The sequence below is a fragment of the Rhinolophus hipposideros genome, assembly GCF_964194185.1.
Source record: "Rhinolophus hipposideros genome assembly, chromosome: 21".
NCBI lineage: Eukaryota > Metazoa > Chordata > Mammalia > Chiroptera > Rhinolophidae > Rhinolophus > Rhinolophus hipposideros.
In genome coordinates, this window is record NC_138067.1 from 37,980,263 (window position 1) to 37,996,139 (window position 15,877).

At 45.4% G+C, this 15,877-nt stretch overlaps 1 protein-coding gene across 1 annotated transcript; it reads right to left on the minus strand.

Moving 5' to 3' along the window:
• Window positions 1-10,140: 10,140 nt before the first annotated feature.
• Window positions 10,141-15,703, minus strand: RINL (Ras and Rab interactor like; the record flags this gene model as incomplete). The annotated part of the gene is given in 13 exon segments (XM_081031502.1): window positions 10,141-10,162; window positions 10,164-10,204; window positions 10,286-10,449; window positions 10,546-10,677; window positions 10,945-11,238; window positions 11,637-12,038; window positions 12,124-12,234; window positions 12,521-12,582; window positions 12,670-12,742; window positions 13,696-13,798; window positions 14,903-15,170; window positions 15,266-15,354; window positions 15,680-15,703. Coding segments are annotated over 13 exon segments (1,785 nt in total).
• Between the last annotated feature and the right edge of the window lie 174 nt (window positions 15,704-15,877).

A 15,877-nucleotide genomic window follows, 5' to 3' on the forward strand; every position in this document is an offset into this window, starting at 1 on the left:
CACTCCGCCTTCCCGCCTGTAACTGGATGAGCCAGCCATGTTCCCATCTACTGAGCTTCTTTTTTCCCTATGTATATTCTCATTTTTCTCTTCCTGCAGTCAAGAAGTTGATCCCCTGTGGGCTCAGGGTCTCAGGAGAGAAACATGACAGGCCTGAAAGCAGAAATAGGCCAGCTTTCTTTCTTTCGTTCGTTTTCTTTTTTTTTCTCTCTTCAGGGCTCAAAGCGGAAATAGCTGTGTGGTCTACTGGGCCTCAGATTGAGAATCAGATGTCCTCAGGGGCCAGTGGGTAAAGCCAGCCAGTAGAGGGAAAATTCCCAGTTGTATTAGACAGTTGTGACATGTTTTCCCCCAGCTTTACTGAGGTATAACTGAGATACAAGAAACCACACATATTTAACGTATACAAGTTGATGAGTTTTGGCTTATGAATAAACCTGTGAAAACACCACCGCAATTAAGATAATGACCGTAAGATAATGAACACATCCATCATTCCCAAGTTTCTTCATGCCTCTTGGTAACCCTTTCATCCCTCACCCCTCCACACTCACATCCCCAGACAACCACTGATCTGCTTTCTCCCACTGTTGGTTAGTTCGTATTTTCTAGAGTGAAACTATATAATATGTACTCCTGTGTCTGGCTTGTTTCATTCAACATAATTATTTTGAAATTCATACATTTGAACAAGAATTCATTCTTTTTATTTCTGAGTACTATTCCATGGAATCGTTTAAGTCACCACAAGTTGTTTATCGAATCACTCATTGATGGACATTTGGGTTGTTTCTAGTTTTTGGCAATTACAAATAAAGATGATATGAACACTGGTGTACAAGTCTTTGTGTGGACATTTCATTTCCCCAGTGTATATACGTAGGAGTGGAATGCCCGGATCATATGGTAGATATATATTTAACATTTTAAGAAACCACAAGCTATTTTCCAAAGTAGTTGTATCATGGTATCATTTAATAATAATAATAATAATAATAATAATAATAATTGGTTGCAATTCAGTTCTTTTTATTTTGCTATATGCGTTTTTTATTAGTTTCAAGTGTTCAAAGCAATGTAATAGTTAGACATTTACACCCCTCACAAAGTGATAGCCCCCCCAATCTACTACCCGTCTGATATCTTACATAACTGCTACAATACCATTGACTATCTTCCCTATGCTGTACTCCACATCCAGTGACCATGTATATATATATATATATATATATATATATAATTATATCTATTTAATTATAGTTGACATTCAATATCATTCTACTTCAGCTTAAAAATATGGAACGCTTCATGAATTTCCATGTCATTCTTGCGCAGGGGCCATGCTAATCTTCTCTGCATTGTTCCAATTTTAGTATCTGTGCTGCCGAAGTGAGCACCATTCAGTCTTTATTTTCATTCATTGATTCCTTCATTCAACAAATATTTGCTGGGAACTACCCTGTATCAGGCCCTGTTCTCGGCACTGGGGATTCACAGTGAATGGTGTTGTGGCTGCTCACGCGTGGGTTGTGAAAGGATTCATGAGGCAGTGAGAAATACAGAAGGACGATTTATTAAAGCGGAGGGTCGGCTGGGCAGAGTCTGCTGGAAAGTACTGCCTTGAGTCTTTGTTTCGTCTGAAGTTTTCTGGTTTCTAACCAGGATGGCCTGTAGTGGAATTTTCTATTGAGTTCAGCTTTGTCCGTTGGGGTGGGGGAAGGTGCAGTGAAAGGTTATGGCGGTCTTTGCATATGTTATATAGATTTAAGTTGGAGCCAAGAGTGGATCCCATACAGATGTAAAACCTCTCCCGAGTCCCAGGGCCAGCACAGGGCCGAAGTAAATAGAAACACTGAAACTGCATAGTAAATGTATAATAAATGTTGTAGCTTCTCCCTAGCTGTTTGTGAATTGAATTATACCGTGTTTCCCCGAAAATGAGACTTAGCCAGACCATCAGCTCTAATGCAGATCTATTTTACTATAAGACTGGGTATAATATAATATGATATAACATAATGTATAATATAATACTGGGTCTTATATTAATTTTTGCTCCAAAAGACACATTAGAGCTGATGGTCTGGCTAGGTCTTATTTTCGGGGACACACAGTACCAGAGGTCCAAATCTCAGAATAGAAGATTTAGTGCCACCTTTACAATCCTTCCTGTCTTATCAAATGAGGCACGCAAAATTCCCACCCTCAGGAGCGGAGGTTTATCTTAGATCCTCTCTCAGCACTGGTGATATGGTTTAGAGGTTGGGAGCACACATGTGCTCAGGACACCTATGGCCTGGGTCCACACCCCGGTTCTGCCCTTTCCTAGCTGTGTGGCCTCGGGCAAGTCCTCTTATCTCTGAGTCTTACTCTGTAAAAAGGGGATGCTGATCATGTAATCTTTACCTCCTAAGGTTGTGGCATCCTTGGTTCCCAAACTGGACCCTGTACACAGAGGGCAAGGAGAGACTGAAGAAAGAAGCAGACCACTCCAGATTGGTAGGTGGCAAGTTTAATAAGTAAGGGAACTTTTGATGCTTGGACATCCGAAAGACAAATAGATCTCCACACCCACCCACTAGGATCTTAAAAGTTTATGTAGAGGCCTTAACTGGGCTCAGTCACGTATACAATCTAGATGGTTTCAATACCTTTCTCTCCCAAGGCTATGTCTTTGGAACAGCTCCCAGTGTGAGAATGGTGGGCAGAAGTACATTCCAGGGATGGGATGGGGTGAGGAGCCTCTGATTGCCTGGGTCCAGCTCTGGCTTAATGGAGAAGTCATGGAGAAGACATGACCTCCTTCAACAGGCACACACGCTATTAAGCATTAGGTAGTATCCATGCTGGGGGGAGCCAGAGAATAAATAGACAAAACATACAGTGCTCCTTCACCCTGTATGTGTGAAGTGGCAGCTCATTGTGTTTGGATTTGCATTTCCCTGATGACTGGTGACGGTTAGCATCTTTTCATGTGCCTATCAGCCATTTGTTTATCTTCTTTGGAGAGATATCTATTTAAGTCCTGTGCCCATTTTTAAATGTGTTGGTTTTTTTGTTGCTGAGTTTTTAGGAATTCCATGTGTAGTTTGGATCTTAACTCCTTATGATTTGCAAATATTTTCTCCCTTCTGTGGGTTGCTTTTTCACTGTTAATTGTTTCCTTTGATGCATAGAAGATTTTTATTTTGATGTAGTCCAATTTATTTATTTTTTCTTTTGGTGTCATATCCAAGAAATCACTGCCAAATTCAATATCGTGAAGCTTTTCCCTTATGTTATCTTTTAAAAGTTTTATAGTTTCAGTTCTTACATTTAGGTTTTTGATCCATTTTAGGTTAGTTTTTGTACATGGTGTTAGGTAAGGGTCCAACTTCATTCTTTTGCATATGGTAATTTATACAGTTTTCCCAACACAATTTGTTGAAAAGACTGTCTTGTCCGCACTGAGTGATCTGGGTACACTTGTGGAAAATCACTTAACCATATATGCCAGGGTTCATTTCTAGAATTTGCATTTTTAACAAGTTGCGGCTGAGAATCACTGATATATACTATCAGTTTAAAAATAATACAGGAAGAGAGGTTGTACTTTACAAGAAGTCATAGGGAAGGTAACACTTGAGGAAAATTCTGCAAGAGGCAAGGGAATCAGACATGCATGCATCTTGGGGAGATATTCTAGGCAGAGCTAAGCCAGGCAAAGGTCTAAGGTGGGTGGTGCCTGGCTGGTGTGGGGAACAGTGAGGAGGCCCCTGAAGCTGGAGCAGGTGAGTGAGGGGGTCAGTGGGAGGAGATGAGAGTCTATCAGGTGATGTGGGGCCTTGTGGGCTTCAAGCACCACCCAGCGAAGGACTCAGGCTTTCACCTGGAGTGAGATGGGGCCGTGGGACTGTGGCCTAGGAAAATGATAGAACTTTGGGATGAGAAGAGGCCTCAAGATCAGAAGGGTGGGTTGTCTCCAAGTAACTTTGGTGACTAGGCCCAATGACAAACCAGGTGGTGATGGTGTTAGAAAGGATTCAATTTTCCACCCACGTTAAAATTTCCTCCCACCATGGTGAGAGAAGTTCTCAATTTAGATATCAAAAATAAAACTGCATTTCTTATAAACCTAAGTTCTGGCCTGAGAGGTGGAATTATGATCTATTTTTAAAATTTCCCTCTGGTTGTCACATGGGCGGGATTGTAGGGGATCCCCATGACTGGAGGCAGGGAGTAGGGTGTTGGGGGCTCTGGGTCGGAACCAGGTTATGGCCATGGAAAAGGAGGATGGGATGGGTAGAAGGGGGAGAAGGAGTTATCCAGGACAAGGCCCAGGGATTTGGCACAAGGACTGGGGGATTGTGAGGGACCCCTGAGTGTGAGATGGGGACTAGGAGGAGGAGCATGTTTCTGGGAAATGCTGTGGCCAGTTTGGGGTACTATGGGAATGAGACCCCAAGAAGAGGCATCCAGCACAAAGCCCAGAGCCCCAGAGCAGAAAAGAGGCCAAGTGTGACCCCGAAGCACTAATACCTGGCACTCCAAACATCTTCCATTTGAGTTTCACTTTCCCTTATTTGCCACATATCCACACATCCACACATCACCTGTATACTTAGCTACTTAATAATTTTCTTTAATCAACTCATTGTTTAAAAACTCAACACAGGGCGGCCGGATGGCTCAGTTGGTTAGAGCGTGAGCTCTTAACAACAGGTTGCCGGTTTGATTCCCACAAGGGATGGTGGGCTGTGCCCCCTGCAACTAAAGATTGAAAACGGCAACTGGACTTGGAGCTGAGCTGCGCCCTCCACAACTAGATTGAAGGACAATGACTTGGAGCTGATGGGCCCTGGAGAAACACACTGTTCCCCAATTAAAAAAAAACAAAAAAAACTAAACAAAAGAACATACAAACGAGAAAACCTCAACACATTAATTTAAACAGGAAATGTCATTTCACTTCAGGAAGTAGAAAACCCGGGTCAACTGCCATAAATAGAATAGTACAAATAAATCCAATGATTCAGCAAGAATCTAGAAGAGGTGCTGAAAGTACTGGGTGAAATATTGTTGGAGACAGGTTGCTTAGAGGGTCTCAAAGTACCACCCACAGATGATGCCATAATTCAAAGAGGAAAAGGCACCTTTATGGCGGAGAGATCCTGCACTCACTTCCTGTTATGCGTTGAAGCGTATGTCTCGCCCCTATATTCATATGTTGAAGTGTTAACCCCCAGTACTTCAGTATGAGGTCTTATGGATAGGTCCTAATGCAATATGAGTGGTGTCCTCTTAAGACAAAGAGATCAGGACACAGATACGCACAGAGGGAAAACCATGTGAAGACAAAGGGAGAAGACGGCCATCAACAAGCCAAGGAGAGAGACCTCAGAATAAAATCAATCTTGCTGACAGCTTGATCTCAAACTTTCAGCTTCCAGAACTGTGAGAAAACAAATTTCTGCTCTTTAACCACTCCGTCTGTGGTATTCTGCTATGGCAGCGCAATCAAACTAATATACTCCTTAATTCAATGGACAAAATTAGCATCACTGACCACGGGGCCCCTGATGGGATGTACTAAGAAGGACACAGAGTCACCTATGGAGTATTTTTTCTGTAAGTAATACAAGACCAGAATCTAATCATGAGGAAACACTAGACAAATCCAGAAAGGGGGACTGTCTGCAGGACAAGTGGCTGGGGCTCTTCAAAAAGCCAATGTCAGGAAAGACAAAACAAGAAAGGTAAGGGGGCTGTTCCAGATTAGAAGAGACTAAAGAGATATGGCAACCAAATGCAGTATGTGATCCTGGATTCAATTTTAGACTGGAAAAACATGCAACAGCTATTTGGGGAGAGATAACTGGAGAAATTAGGCTTTGGACCATATGTCAGATAAGTGACTGAAATGCTGTTACAAATGCATACGTATAACCTAAAACTATAAAACCCCTAGAAGAAAACAGGGGAAAGGCCATGATTTTGGCAGTAATTTCCTGGACGACACCAAAAAAAAAAATGCAACAAAAACAAAAATACTTTGGACTATATCAAATTTTAAAACTTCTGTCCATAAAAGGAAACAATCAATGGAGTGAAAAAGCAACCTACAGAATAGAAAAAAAAAAAAATTTGCAAACCATATACCTGATAAGGGGTTAACATCTAGACTATAAAGAACTCCTACAAATCAAAAGTGAAAAACCAAACAACCCATTTAAAAACAGGCAAAGGACTCGAATAGACAGTTCTCCAAAGAAGATATGCCAATGGACAATAAGCATGTGAAAAGAAGCTCAACCTCACTACTAATCACGGAGATGCAAATCAAAACAACAATGAGATATCGCCTCACCTCACAGCCATAAAAAACAGAAAATAAGTGTTGGCAAGGATGTGGAGAAATTGGAACCCTCGTGCACTGCTGGTGGGAATGTAAAATGGTGCAGCTGCTGTGGAAAACAACTTAGAAATTCCTCACAGAAAACAAAACAGAGCATCACCCTCTGATCCAGCAACTTCACTTCTGGGTATATTCCCAACAGAAATGAAAGCAGGGTCTTGAAGATATCTTTGCACACTAATATTCATTGCACATTATTCACAATAGCCAAAAGGTGGAAGCAACCCAACTGTCCATTGATGAATGGCTGGATAAAGAAAATGCATACAATGGTATATTATTTGGTATTTAAAAAATGGCAATCCTGTCACATGCTACAACATGGGGAAGACTTGAGGCCATCATGCTAAGTGAAAGAAACCAGTTCACCAAGAGACAAATACTGTATGATTCCATTTCTGTGAGATAGCTAGACTAGTCAAAATCATGGAAACGGAAAGTACAAGGGTGCTTGCCAGAGTCTTGGGGGAAGGGGAAATGGGAATTGTGTTTGGTGGGTAGTTTTATAAGATGAAAAAGTTCCAGAGGACTGTTACACAACAATGTGAATATAGTTAACACTACTGAACTGTACATTTAAAAAGAGTTAAGAGGGTACATTTTATGTTTTTTACTACAATTTTAAAAATTAAAAATACACACATCCATATATAAACTCATAATAAAGAAGTGTAACGAAATTCTTGGTGCCCTGCTTGCCCTGAAGGTCAGCTCTTTCTTTTTTCTTTTTCTTTTTTTTTTTTATAAAGGATTCATTTTTTTTTTTTTTAAGATTTTGTTTTATTGAGGAAGGGGAACAGGGCTTTATTGGGGAGCTGTGTGTACTTCCAGGTCTTTTTTCCAAGTCAAGTTGTTGTCCTTTCAGTCTTAGTTGTGGAGGGCGCACCTTTCAGTCTTAGTTGTGGAGAGCGCAGCTCAATTCCAGGTCCAGTTGCCGTTAGGAGTATGGAGCTCTAACCGTCTGAGCCACCGGGCTGGCCCTCGGCTCTTTCTTGAAGGAGGAGATGGTCCCCTCACATTTCCTAGGGTCTGGATGCCCCCTCAGTTCTGCCTGAATATAAGATCAGAGACCACATCCTTCCTGCTTTATTGCCCAGTGCAGCCTTCCTCAAGCTTTTTGGTTTTCAAAAACAATTGCGAAAACCTCTTCCTGGCACATTTTTTAGTTAACGTCTAAAATTACAGAATTTTGATCATTATAAAATCTAAAGTGTAAAATTTTAATAGCAATGCATCTCTGTCAGATGGATTAAGAGAGATCTTCCTATTTTTCTATTTAATTTCTGTAGCTGTAGATGAATGTTCCTTGTTGCTACAATGAGACTGAGTTGGTATTAATTCTGCTCCTGTTTTATATTAAGTGTCGAGAAGCCCTTACGTTTCCTGTGGCTACTGTAACAAATGACTACAAACTTAGTGCCTTAAAACAACAGAAATTTATTTTCTTACAGTTCTGTAGGCTACAAGCCAAAAATCAGTATCACCAGGCTGAAATCAAGGTGTCAGAGGGCCCCACTCTTTCTGGAGGCTCTAAGAGAGAACTGTCCCTTGCCTTGTCGTTTCTGGTTGCTGACAGCATTCCTTGGCTTGTGGCTGCCTCACACCAATCTTCAAGGTAATCTTCAAGTCTCTGCTCTGTCTTCACCTTGTCTTTTTCTGTTTGTGTCAAATCTCCTGCCTTCCTTTTATGAAGATAGACATGATTGCATTTATGAGGTGTGATCAAACCATACGGTGAATGTTTAAATTTAAAAAATTATTACAGTAAAAGACTCATTGCCATTAATCCCCCTCAAAATACTCCCCCTTGCTTCCAAAACACTTATCCCATTGTTCTTGCCACTTTCTGAGGCAGTTCTGGAAGTCCTCTTTCTTGAGTGTCTTTAGTTGCTCTGTTATGGCTGCCTCGATGTCCTGAATCGATTCAAAATGTTTACCTTTTGTGGTCATTTTGACTTTGGGGAAGAACCAGAAGTCTCATGGTGCCAGATCCGGTGAATAAGGTGGATGAGGATACAGTGTGACGTTTTTATTTGACAGAAATTGCCCTACCAGGACTGATGTGTGATATGGAGCGTTGTCATGATGGAAGATGAAGTAAAGACACTCACAAAGGAGGACTTCCAGAACTGCTTCAGAAAGTGGCAAGAATGATGGGGTAAGTGTGTTCGAAGTGAGGGGGAGTATTTTGAGGGGGATTAATGGCAATGTGTCTTTTACTATAATAATTTTTTTTAATTTAAACATTCACCATATTTTGTGATCACACCTCGTAGAGCCTCCCTGGATAATCCAGGATAATTTCCCCATTTTGAGATCTTTAATAACATCTGCAAAGACCCTTTTCCAAATAAGGTAATGATTATGGATTCCAGAGATTAGGACATGGATATCTTTTGGGAAGCCCTTTTCAGCCAACGCAGAAACTTTGTTCATTGCATCATTTAGTAAGTATTTATTGAACACCTACTGTGTGCCATGCATGTGTCTAGGCATTTAGGATACAGCTATGAACAAAACAAAGATCTCTAGCTTTCTGGAGCTGACATTCAAAGGCTGCATTGTCCAAAATGATAGCTACAAGTCGTGTGGCTATTGAGCACTTGAACGGTGTCTAATCCAAATTGAGATGTGATGAAGTATACGTAAAATACACAGTGAATTTTGAAGATTTAGCATACACACAAAGGAATATTAAATCTCTGAATAATTTAAAAATATTGATTACATGTTAAAGTGATAATACTTAGGATATATCGGGTTAAATTAAATGCATTAATTTCATTTGTTTTTAGTTTTTTAAAATGTAGAATATTTAGAAATACATGTGTAGTTTGCATTGCATTCTTATTGGATAGTGCTATTCTGGGGGAAGGAGAAGATATGGACAATTAACAATAAATAAGTAAAAAATAACAATAAGTAAGTAATGGTGGATTAGGAAGTGATCATTTCTATGGAATGAAATAAAAATGAGACTAAGGGAGTGTATTTGTTTCCCATTGCTGCTGTAGTAAACTTAGTGGCTTGTTTAAGCCACTGCAAGCTTAGTGGCTTAAAACAACCTGCACATTATCTTGCAGTTTTGAAGGTCAGAAGTCCAAATTAGATCTTAGGGGTGTAAAAATCAAAGGCTGAGTTTCTGCTGGAGGTTCCAGGGAAAAATCCATTCCTTGTCTTTTTCAGCTCCTAGAGGGCGCCTGCATTCTTTGGCTCCTGGCCACCCTGCCAACCTCTGCTGGCATCATCACATCTCTTCCTCTGACTCTGACCCCCCCCCCCTCTTATTAAGGACACTTGTGATTATACTGGGCCCACCGGAATCCAGGAAAACCTCTCCATCTTAAGATCCTTAGTTTAATCACATCTGTAAAGTCTCTTTTACCGTGTAAGGTAACATATTCACAGATTCTGGGGATTCGGAAGTGGACATGGCAGGGTGTGTGTGTGTGTGTGTGGCATTGTTCTGCCTACCACAGAGAGGAATTATAGTTTTAGACAGGGGTGTCTGGGAGAGCCTCACGGAGACTGGCATCTGCCTAACGATCTGAAGGAAGGGAGAGAAGAAGCAGTGTGGATATTAGGGAAGGGCATTTTAGGAAGCAGAGACAGCCGCTGCCATTCCCTCTTTATTGGACCTCCTCCTTGCTGCCCCTAAACCACAGTGGGCAGAAGTTGGTGCTGTCCCAGGTGCCTCTGCATCTTGCTTGAGGACCAGAAAGGTTTGAGACCCCTATTCATCATCCCTATTCATCATCGGTTTCGCCGCACAGTCTCGATTGCCCATGGTTCCTCAAAGGGCAGATCGGCCTGTGGGGAGAGGCAAGAGTCTGGGGCACGAAGGCAGCAGGGCCAGCCCTCCCTTCTACCCGCAGTCTGCTGGATGGTCACCTGGGTTCCGGCGCGGTCCTGTCGGTGCAGCGTCCGCCTGCTGTGCCACTGGCGCAGGGAGGCACGGGCCTCGGAGCTGAGCCCCTGGGGCGCGCGTTCCGCGTCGGGCTGGTAGTGGGCAATGTGGTGCAGCGCCCCAAACCACGTGGTCAGGTAGTACCCGGCTAGGGGCAAGAAGGAGAAGCCCCTGCAATTTGCCCACCTGCGGTTTTAGGGAGCCTCACTTTTGGGTCCTGACATTCTGAGGATTGGGGATTCACCTTCTCCCAGTAGCTCTTCCGGATCCAAAAGCTCCATAAGAAACTCCACGTCCAGCTGCGTCTCCCCAATGTCTGGACTCCAGATGAGCTCCTCGGTCAGAGCTGGCAGGAAGGCGTCGGCCCCCAAGGGCTCTGGAGGAGCCCAGGACACGCTCTGAGATGTATGGGGGCGTACAGGCACCTTCCATCCCATTCCCAGGACCGGGAGCACCGGCTGTCCCTCCACCTTGTTGACAGTGCAACAGAACCCAGAACCCTCTTCCCAGAACCCAAAGCCCGCGTCGCCTCCCCTAGAGCATGCCACCCTCGCCCTTCAACGTGCACACGCGCTTTTCCTACCCGGCTCCCTCAATTCTCAAAGCTGGTCCACCTCTAGGTAGAAGCCGACTCCCCCTTTACCTTGGTTCTCGCCTGAAGCCAGGCCCGCGTAGACGTCACTGCACACCGCCAGCAGCAGTGCCACTTTGCGGCGTGGGGCGCAAGCGGCGTGGAGGTGCGCGAGGCGCGCGTGGATGCGGCTTCGCCGGGTGGGGGCGGGGCCCTGTCTCTCAGGCCCCGCCCCCGCCCGCAGGGCTATTTGTCGCCGCCGCAGTCGCCGCAGCTCTGGAGCGCGGAGTGTGCGGAGTCGCTTCCACAGGGCGGGCTTCAGCGGCGCCAGTACCACCCGGCATAAGGCCGCCTCCACCCTGGAGCCTGCAACGGGTGGGGGTGGCGCGGGTGAGGGAAGGGCCACCATACTGACCCACGCCCACCGACTCGCTCCAGGGACCCACCCTGGTCAACCGCCACCCCTCCCTAGGTTCTGGCCACCCATAAATGTAATCGTGGTTGTGAAAACGCGTGGAAGAGGGAGTCTGGGTGTGAACACACGTGTGGGAGAAGGATCGTACTATCACGCTCACGTGAGAGGGAGTGGTGGTGAACAGAATAGGTGTTATATGTGTAGAAAAGGGCGTGTGAGTGGAAGACAGGTGTGCAGAGGGGTGGAGAGGAATAAGTTGGGTGTGAACACATATGTAGGTCAATAGATGGCCAACATGAAAGGCGCAGGTTGAAGGAGTGGCTGTAAGTTCCCTCCTAGTCCTCATTACCAAGATCCTCCTCCTTCTGGGGTACCCCAGGCCCCCTGCTCCTGAAGACGGCCCTGACATCAGGGTCCTTTGCTAAATGATCCTGGAGGTCAGTAAGGAGGTGCCGCACATCCTGAAGTAGCTCTGTGGCTGGGTCCCCAGGCTTATGGTGGCCTGCGGCATCTGAAGTGAGGCGTGCCTGTAGGCCTCTGAACTGCCTGGCCACGTAGCTGCTCCGGGCTCTGGCCAGAGCTTGGACATGACGAGTAAGCACGTCCTCAGGTCCTTCCTCTTCATCTTTGCAGCCAGAATCCTCTTCCTCCTCCTCTACCAAGTTGGCCAGAGCCGGCCCAGGATGGTGTACTTCTGGGCTGAGTGGGCCTTCTGCCCAGGAGACCTGGTGAGGGCCAGGGTTCCTGGGGGCTGGATGTGAGGAGAGGGTTGGGTCCCAGAGAACAGCATCAGCAGCTCCCTCATCTCTCAGTGGCCCAGGCCCAGCCCAGCTAACCTGGATCATGTTTCTTGGCAGTCACTGGAAGGGTCTCTAGGGAGGTCTGTTCCATCACCCACTCTCTGTGGGTTTCCAGGTACAGCTTGTTCTCCATGGAGCGCACCCTACCTGAGGTGTTAAGTGGACACTGTCAATCTGCAGAGGATCTGGGGGCCAGCACAAGTGAGGTGTCCCAGATGTCCAAGGGCACCAGGAGACTTAGTTCCCAGCCTCATTACTGGAGGAGCTGTGGCTTGGCCCCTGGCCCAGGAATGAAGCCCCTCCCCCCACCAGTTCTCTAAGACCCCTTATTTCTCCTCCCTCAAACTTAGTGGTCTGGTCCCCCAAGTGCCATCTTCCTGGACCAAGTAGGAGGAAAGTTGTCCTCTCCTTCCCTTAGAGAACCATGCCTCACCTGTGTGTTCCCCAGGCACTAGAGTGGGAGGAGGCAAGAGCAGCGTTCTGGGCAAAATGTCCCTGAGAAAAGAAAAGGGGGAGCTACAATGTGGGTGGGGGTGTTTTAGGGAAGAATCCCCCTTACCCTTTTTGATGGGCAACCTGTACCTGCTGGCTGATAGGAAGGCCAGGAGATGGGGCAGATCCGGCATGCAGAGCTTAGAAGATTCTAGAGACATACCTGGGGAAGGGGGCCAAGGAGGGACAAGTTAGAAAACTTGAGAGGTGGCAGCCTCCTCTTCCCTGGGGCCCTCTTTTTCCCAGTCCTGAATATCCCCAAGAACCTTCAGAACAGGGAAATTTCTACCCCTTGGAGTCCCCATCCTTTCCTGTGTCTTTATGTCTGTATCCCACTTATGCCACCAAATATTCATTCATTAGACAAATATTTATTGAGCACCTATTCATTCCCAGATACTGGGAATACAGTTGTCAAAAGGCAGACACATTCACTGCCTTCCTATAAGCTTATCTTTTCGTGGAAGGAGACAGAAAATAAATGAGTAGAAAAATAAAGGTAAGTGTATATTATATTGTGTGCTATGAACAAAATGGAGTGAATGAAAATGACTAGGGCTTTCTTAACTGTGGTGGTCAAGGAAGGTTACATTTCCACAGAAGGCTGAAGGATGGAGACTAAACCAATCATTTAAAGGAGAGCATCCATTCAGGGTGACCAAATGCAAAGGTCCTGAGGCTGGGATTCATCCAATGTGTTCAGGGAGCAGAGAAGAGAACAATGTGACTGGAGCAGAGTAAATGAGGGGCGGAAGGTGGAGAGGTGGGCAGGTTGGATAAAGGAACATTTTAGAAGCCATGATGAGTTTAAACTTTTATCTAAGGATGATACATATCCTTTGCAGGGTTTGAGGCAAGAATGTATAACATCTGATTCATGTTTGAAAATCCATTCTGGCTGCTGTGCTCAGAATGGATTGCAGGAAGGAAAGAGTATAAGCAGGGAAACCAGAGAGGAGGCTACTGAAATTGTCTGGGTAAGAGGTGATGTTCGCTCAAATTAGGGTGATGGAGGCAGATAGGATTGGGAAGATTTGGGAGATATTTTGGAATTAAAGCTGACCATCTTGATGGTAAATTTGCTGTTGACTAGAAACTCAGGGGTAGGCTCCTCACCTCCAGGAACCTTCTGAATCTGGTAGGTATTGACTTCCCCTGGTGAAGGTCCTGTCCTCAACACCAGGACTTGGCTGGGGTGGTGTCCTGTGACCAGGAAACTCTGGGGGGGTGGAGACAAACATCAGCATGAAGAGTATTTGTGCAGATGTGTTACTTTTGCCTGCCTAGCATCCATTTCCCTTATTTGGGGTTCCACACCCCAAATTTCCTTTAGAGAAACCCACCCTGTTTTCAGTCCACGGGGGTGGGACTGACTTCCAAGTCCTAGAGGTGGGTCCAAGACCTGATCTAGCCAACAAGATGATAGTGCTCTGTGATTGGCTCAGGGATGGGCATGTGACCCAAGCTCAGCCAAAGGGAATCTTCCACAGGATTTTTGCTGGAGGTCTTTGGGAAGAGGCTGATTTCTACACTGAGGTTGCTAGCTGGGTGAGATGTGGTGCTCAGCTGGGGACAGCGATCTCTGCTACCACAAGGAGCGCGTTCTCCCTCTCCTCCCCGCTCCAAGAAGAAAGCTGTGGTAGACCCGTTAGTTGTCTTATCCAAACCTATGCCCTCTTCCCTGCAGAACTCTAGCTTTGTTCAGGGCTTTAATATGTGGAGCCATAGAAGACGGATAATGATCGAAGCTTTCCACCTCTGGCTGTATCATTCTCAGGTAAGCTTTACAAAATATTGCTACCTGGGCCCCATCCATCCATATATTCTGAATCAAATGTGAATTTTTTTGCTTTTCTGATAAAAAGAAACCTTCTTTCTTCCCTTCCTCCTGCCTGGAACGCACATATGTGTTTGGGCCTGGCTGCCATTGGGCAACCATGAGGGTAGTCCAAGAGAATTCGCAGAGACACTGGCCTTGATGTTACCCAAACTGCGACCTGGCTGCTTTTCTGGTTGTGTTAGAAAGATAAATGGCTATTTGTTTAAACTACTATAGAATGAGCGTTACTTGCAGCCCAAAACATTCAGAATTCCCCCATAGTTTAAAGCAAAGCCAAGAAATAGGATGAAGAGAAATGTATAAGTTGTCTGATGCTCAGATATTCCTACAATTACTCTTCTGGGTATTTGAGTCATTTGAATCAATAAGTAGACTTTTGGGTTTGGCCTGTTTTTGTTGTTTGTCACTAGCAACCAGCAGGGTCCTGACTGACCCAGGGTGTCATGGGAAGGTCAGAAAGTATCCCTGGCTGTGAGTACTCACCCCCGGTGGCCACAGCTCCAGAAGGGCTTCTGCGCCCTGAGCATCCAGCTCTGGGATTTGCCACACCCCCCATGTCCTCTGCAGGCGATGGAGTGGCTTTGGGGCCCCGAGGACCCCTAAGCAGATCTCGCTGGCTCCATTCTCCTGTGATGGGACCAATCTGGGATATGCAGAGCCCAGGAGACCAGGGATCAGAGGTGGGTAGTTGGACACGGAAGCAGGGTCATAGGTAAAGAGAGGGCGAGCCCAGGGGCAAAGGGTCAGAGATGGGGTTCAAGGTCCTATGGGAGGGTGGGCATTGGCTGGAAAGGGTTTCTGAATCCAGGGACAGAAGATGGAGACCTCAGCCCCAGTAGCTCTTACCTATCCCTGTCAGTGTGGCCTGTCAAGGCCTTGTCCTCTGGCTGGGCCATACTCAGGATGCAGGAGGCCAGCGAGCCATGGTCTGGCCTCTGGCAGGGAGGAAGAGAAGGCTCAAGGCTGCTCCAGTTCAGGGGTAAAGTTCTAAATTTTTACAACCAATATGACAGACACCCTGACCAATCAAAATGGACCCAAGGCTCCTTGCTGTGCCAGGTATGAATTCTTCCATCGCTGGATGGTGGGGAGATCTGGGGATTCCAGGAGGGAGTTCAGTGTGTCTTGGGGTTGAGGTAGAGGGAAAGGACTACAAGTGACAGGTATTTACCAAGTGGGAGGGAAATCATTCAGGTTTTAACATCTGGTGCAGCCACGTGAATGTGGACTTGTTGAGGAATAACTGTTGCCAAAACCTACGGCCTGGCAAAGGGCTCGACCCATAGTAGGTTTCATAAATGAGAAAAATGTTATGTAACACTCCCTCCTCCTCCCTTCCCAGACTGCAGAGGGGCCCTCAAATATTTCCTCCCAACATTTTATTATGAAAATTTTCAAACATTCAGAAAAATGGAAATAATATTATAGGGAACATCCATATACCATTGCCTTGATTCT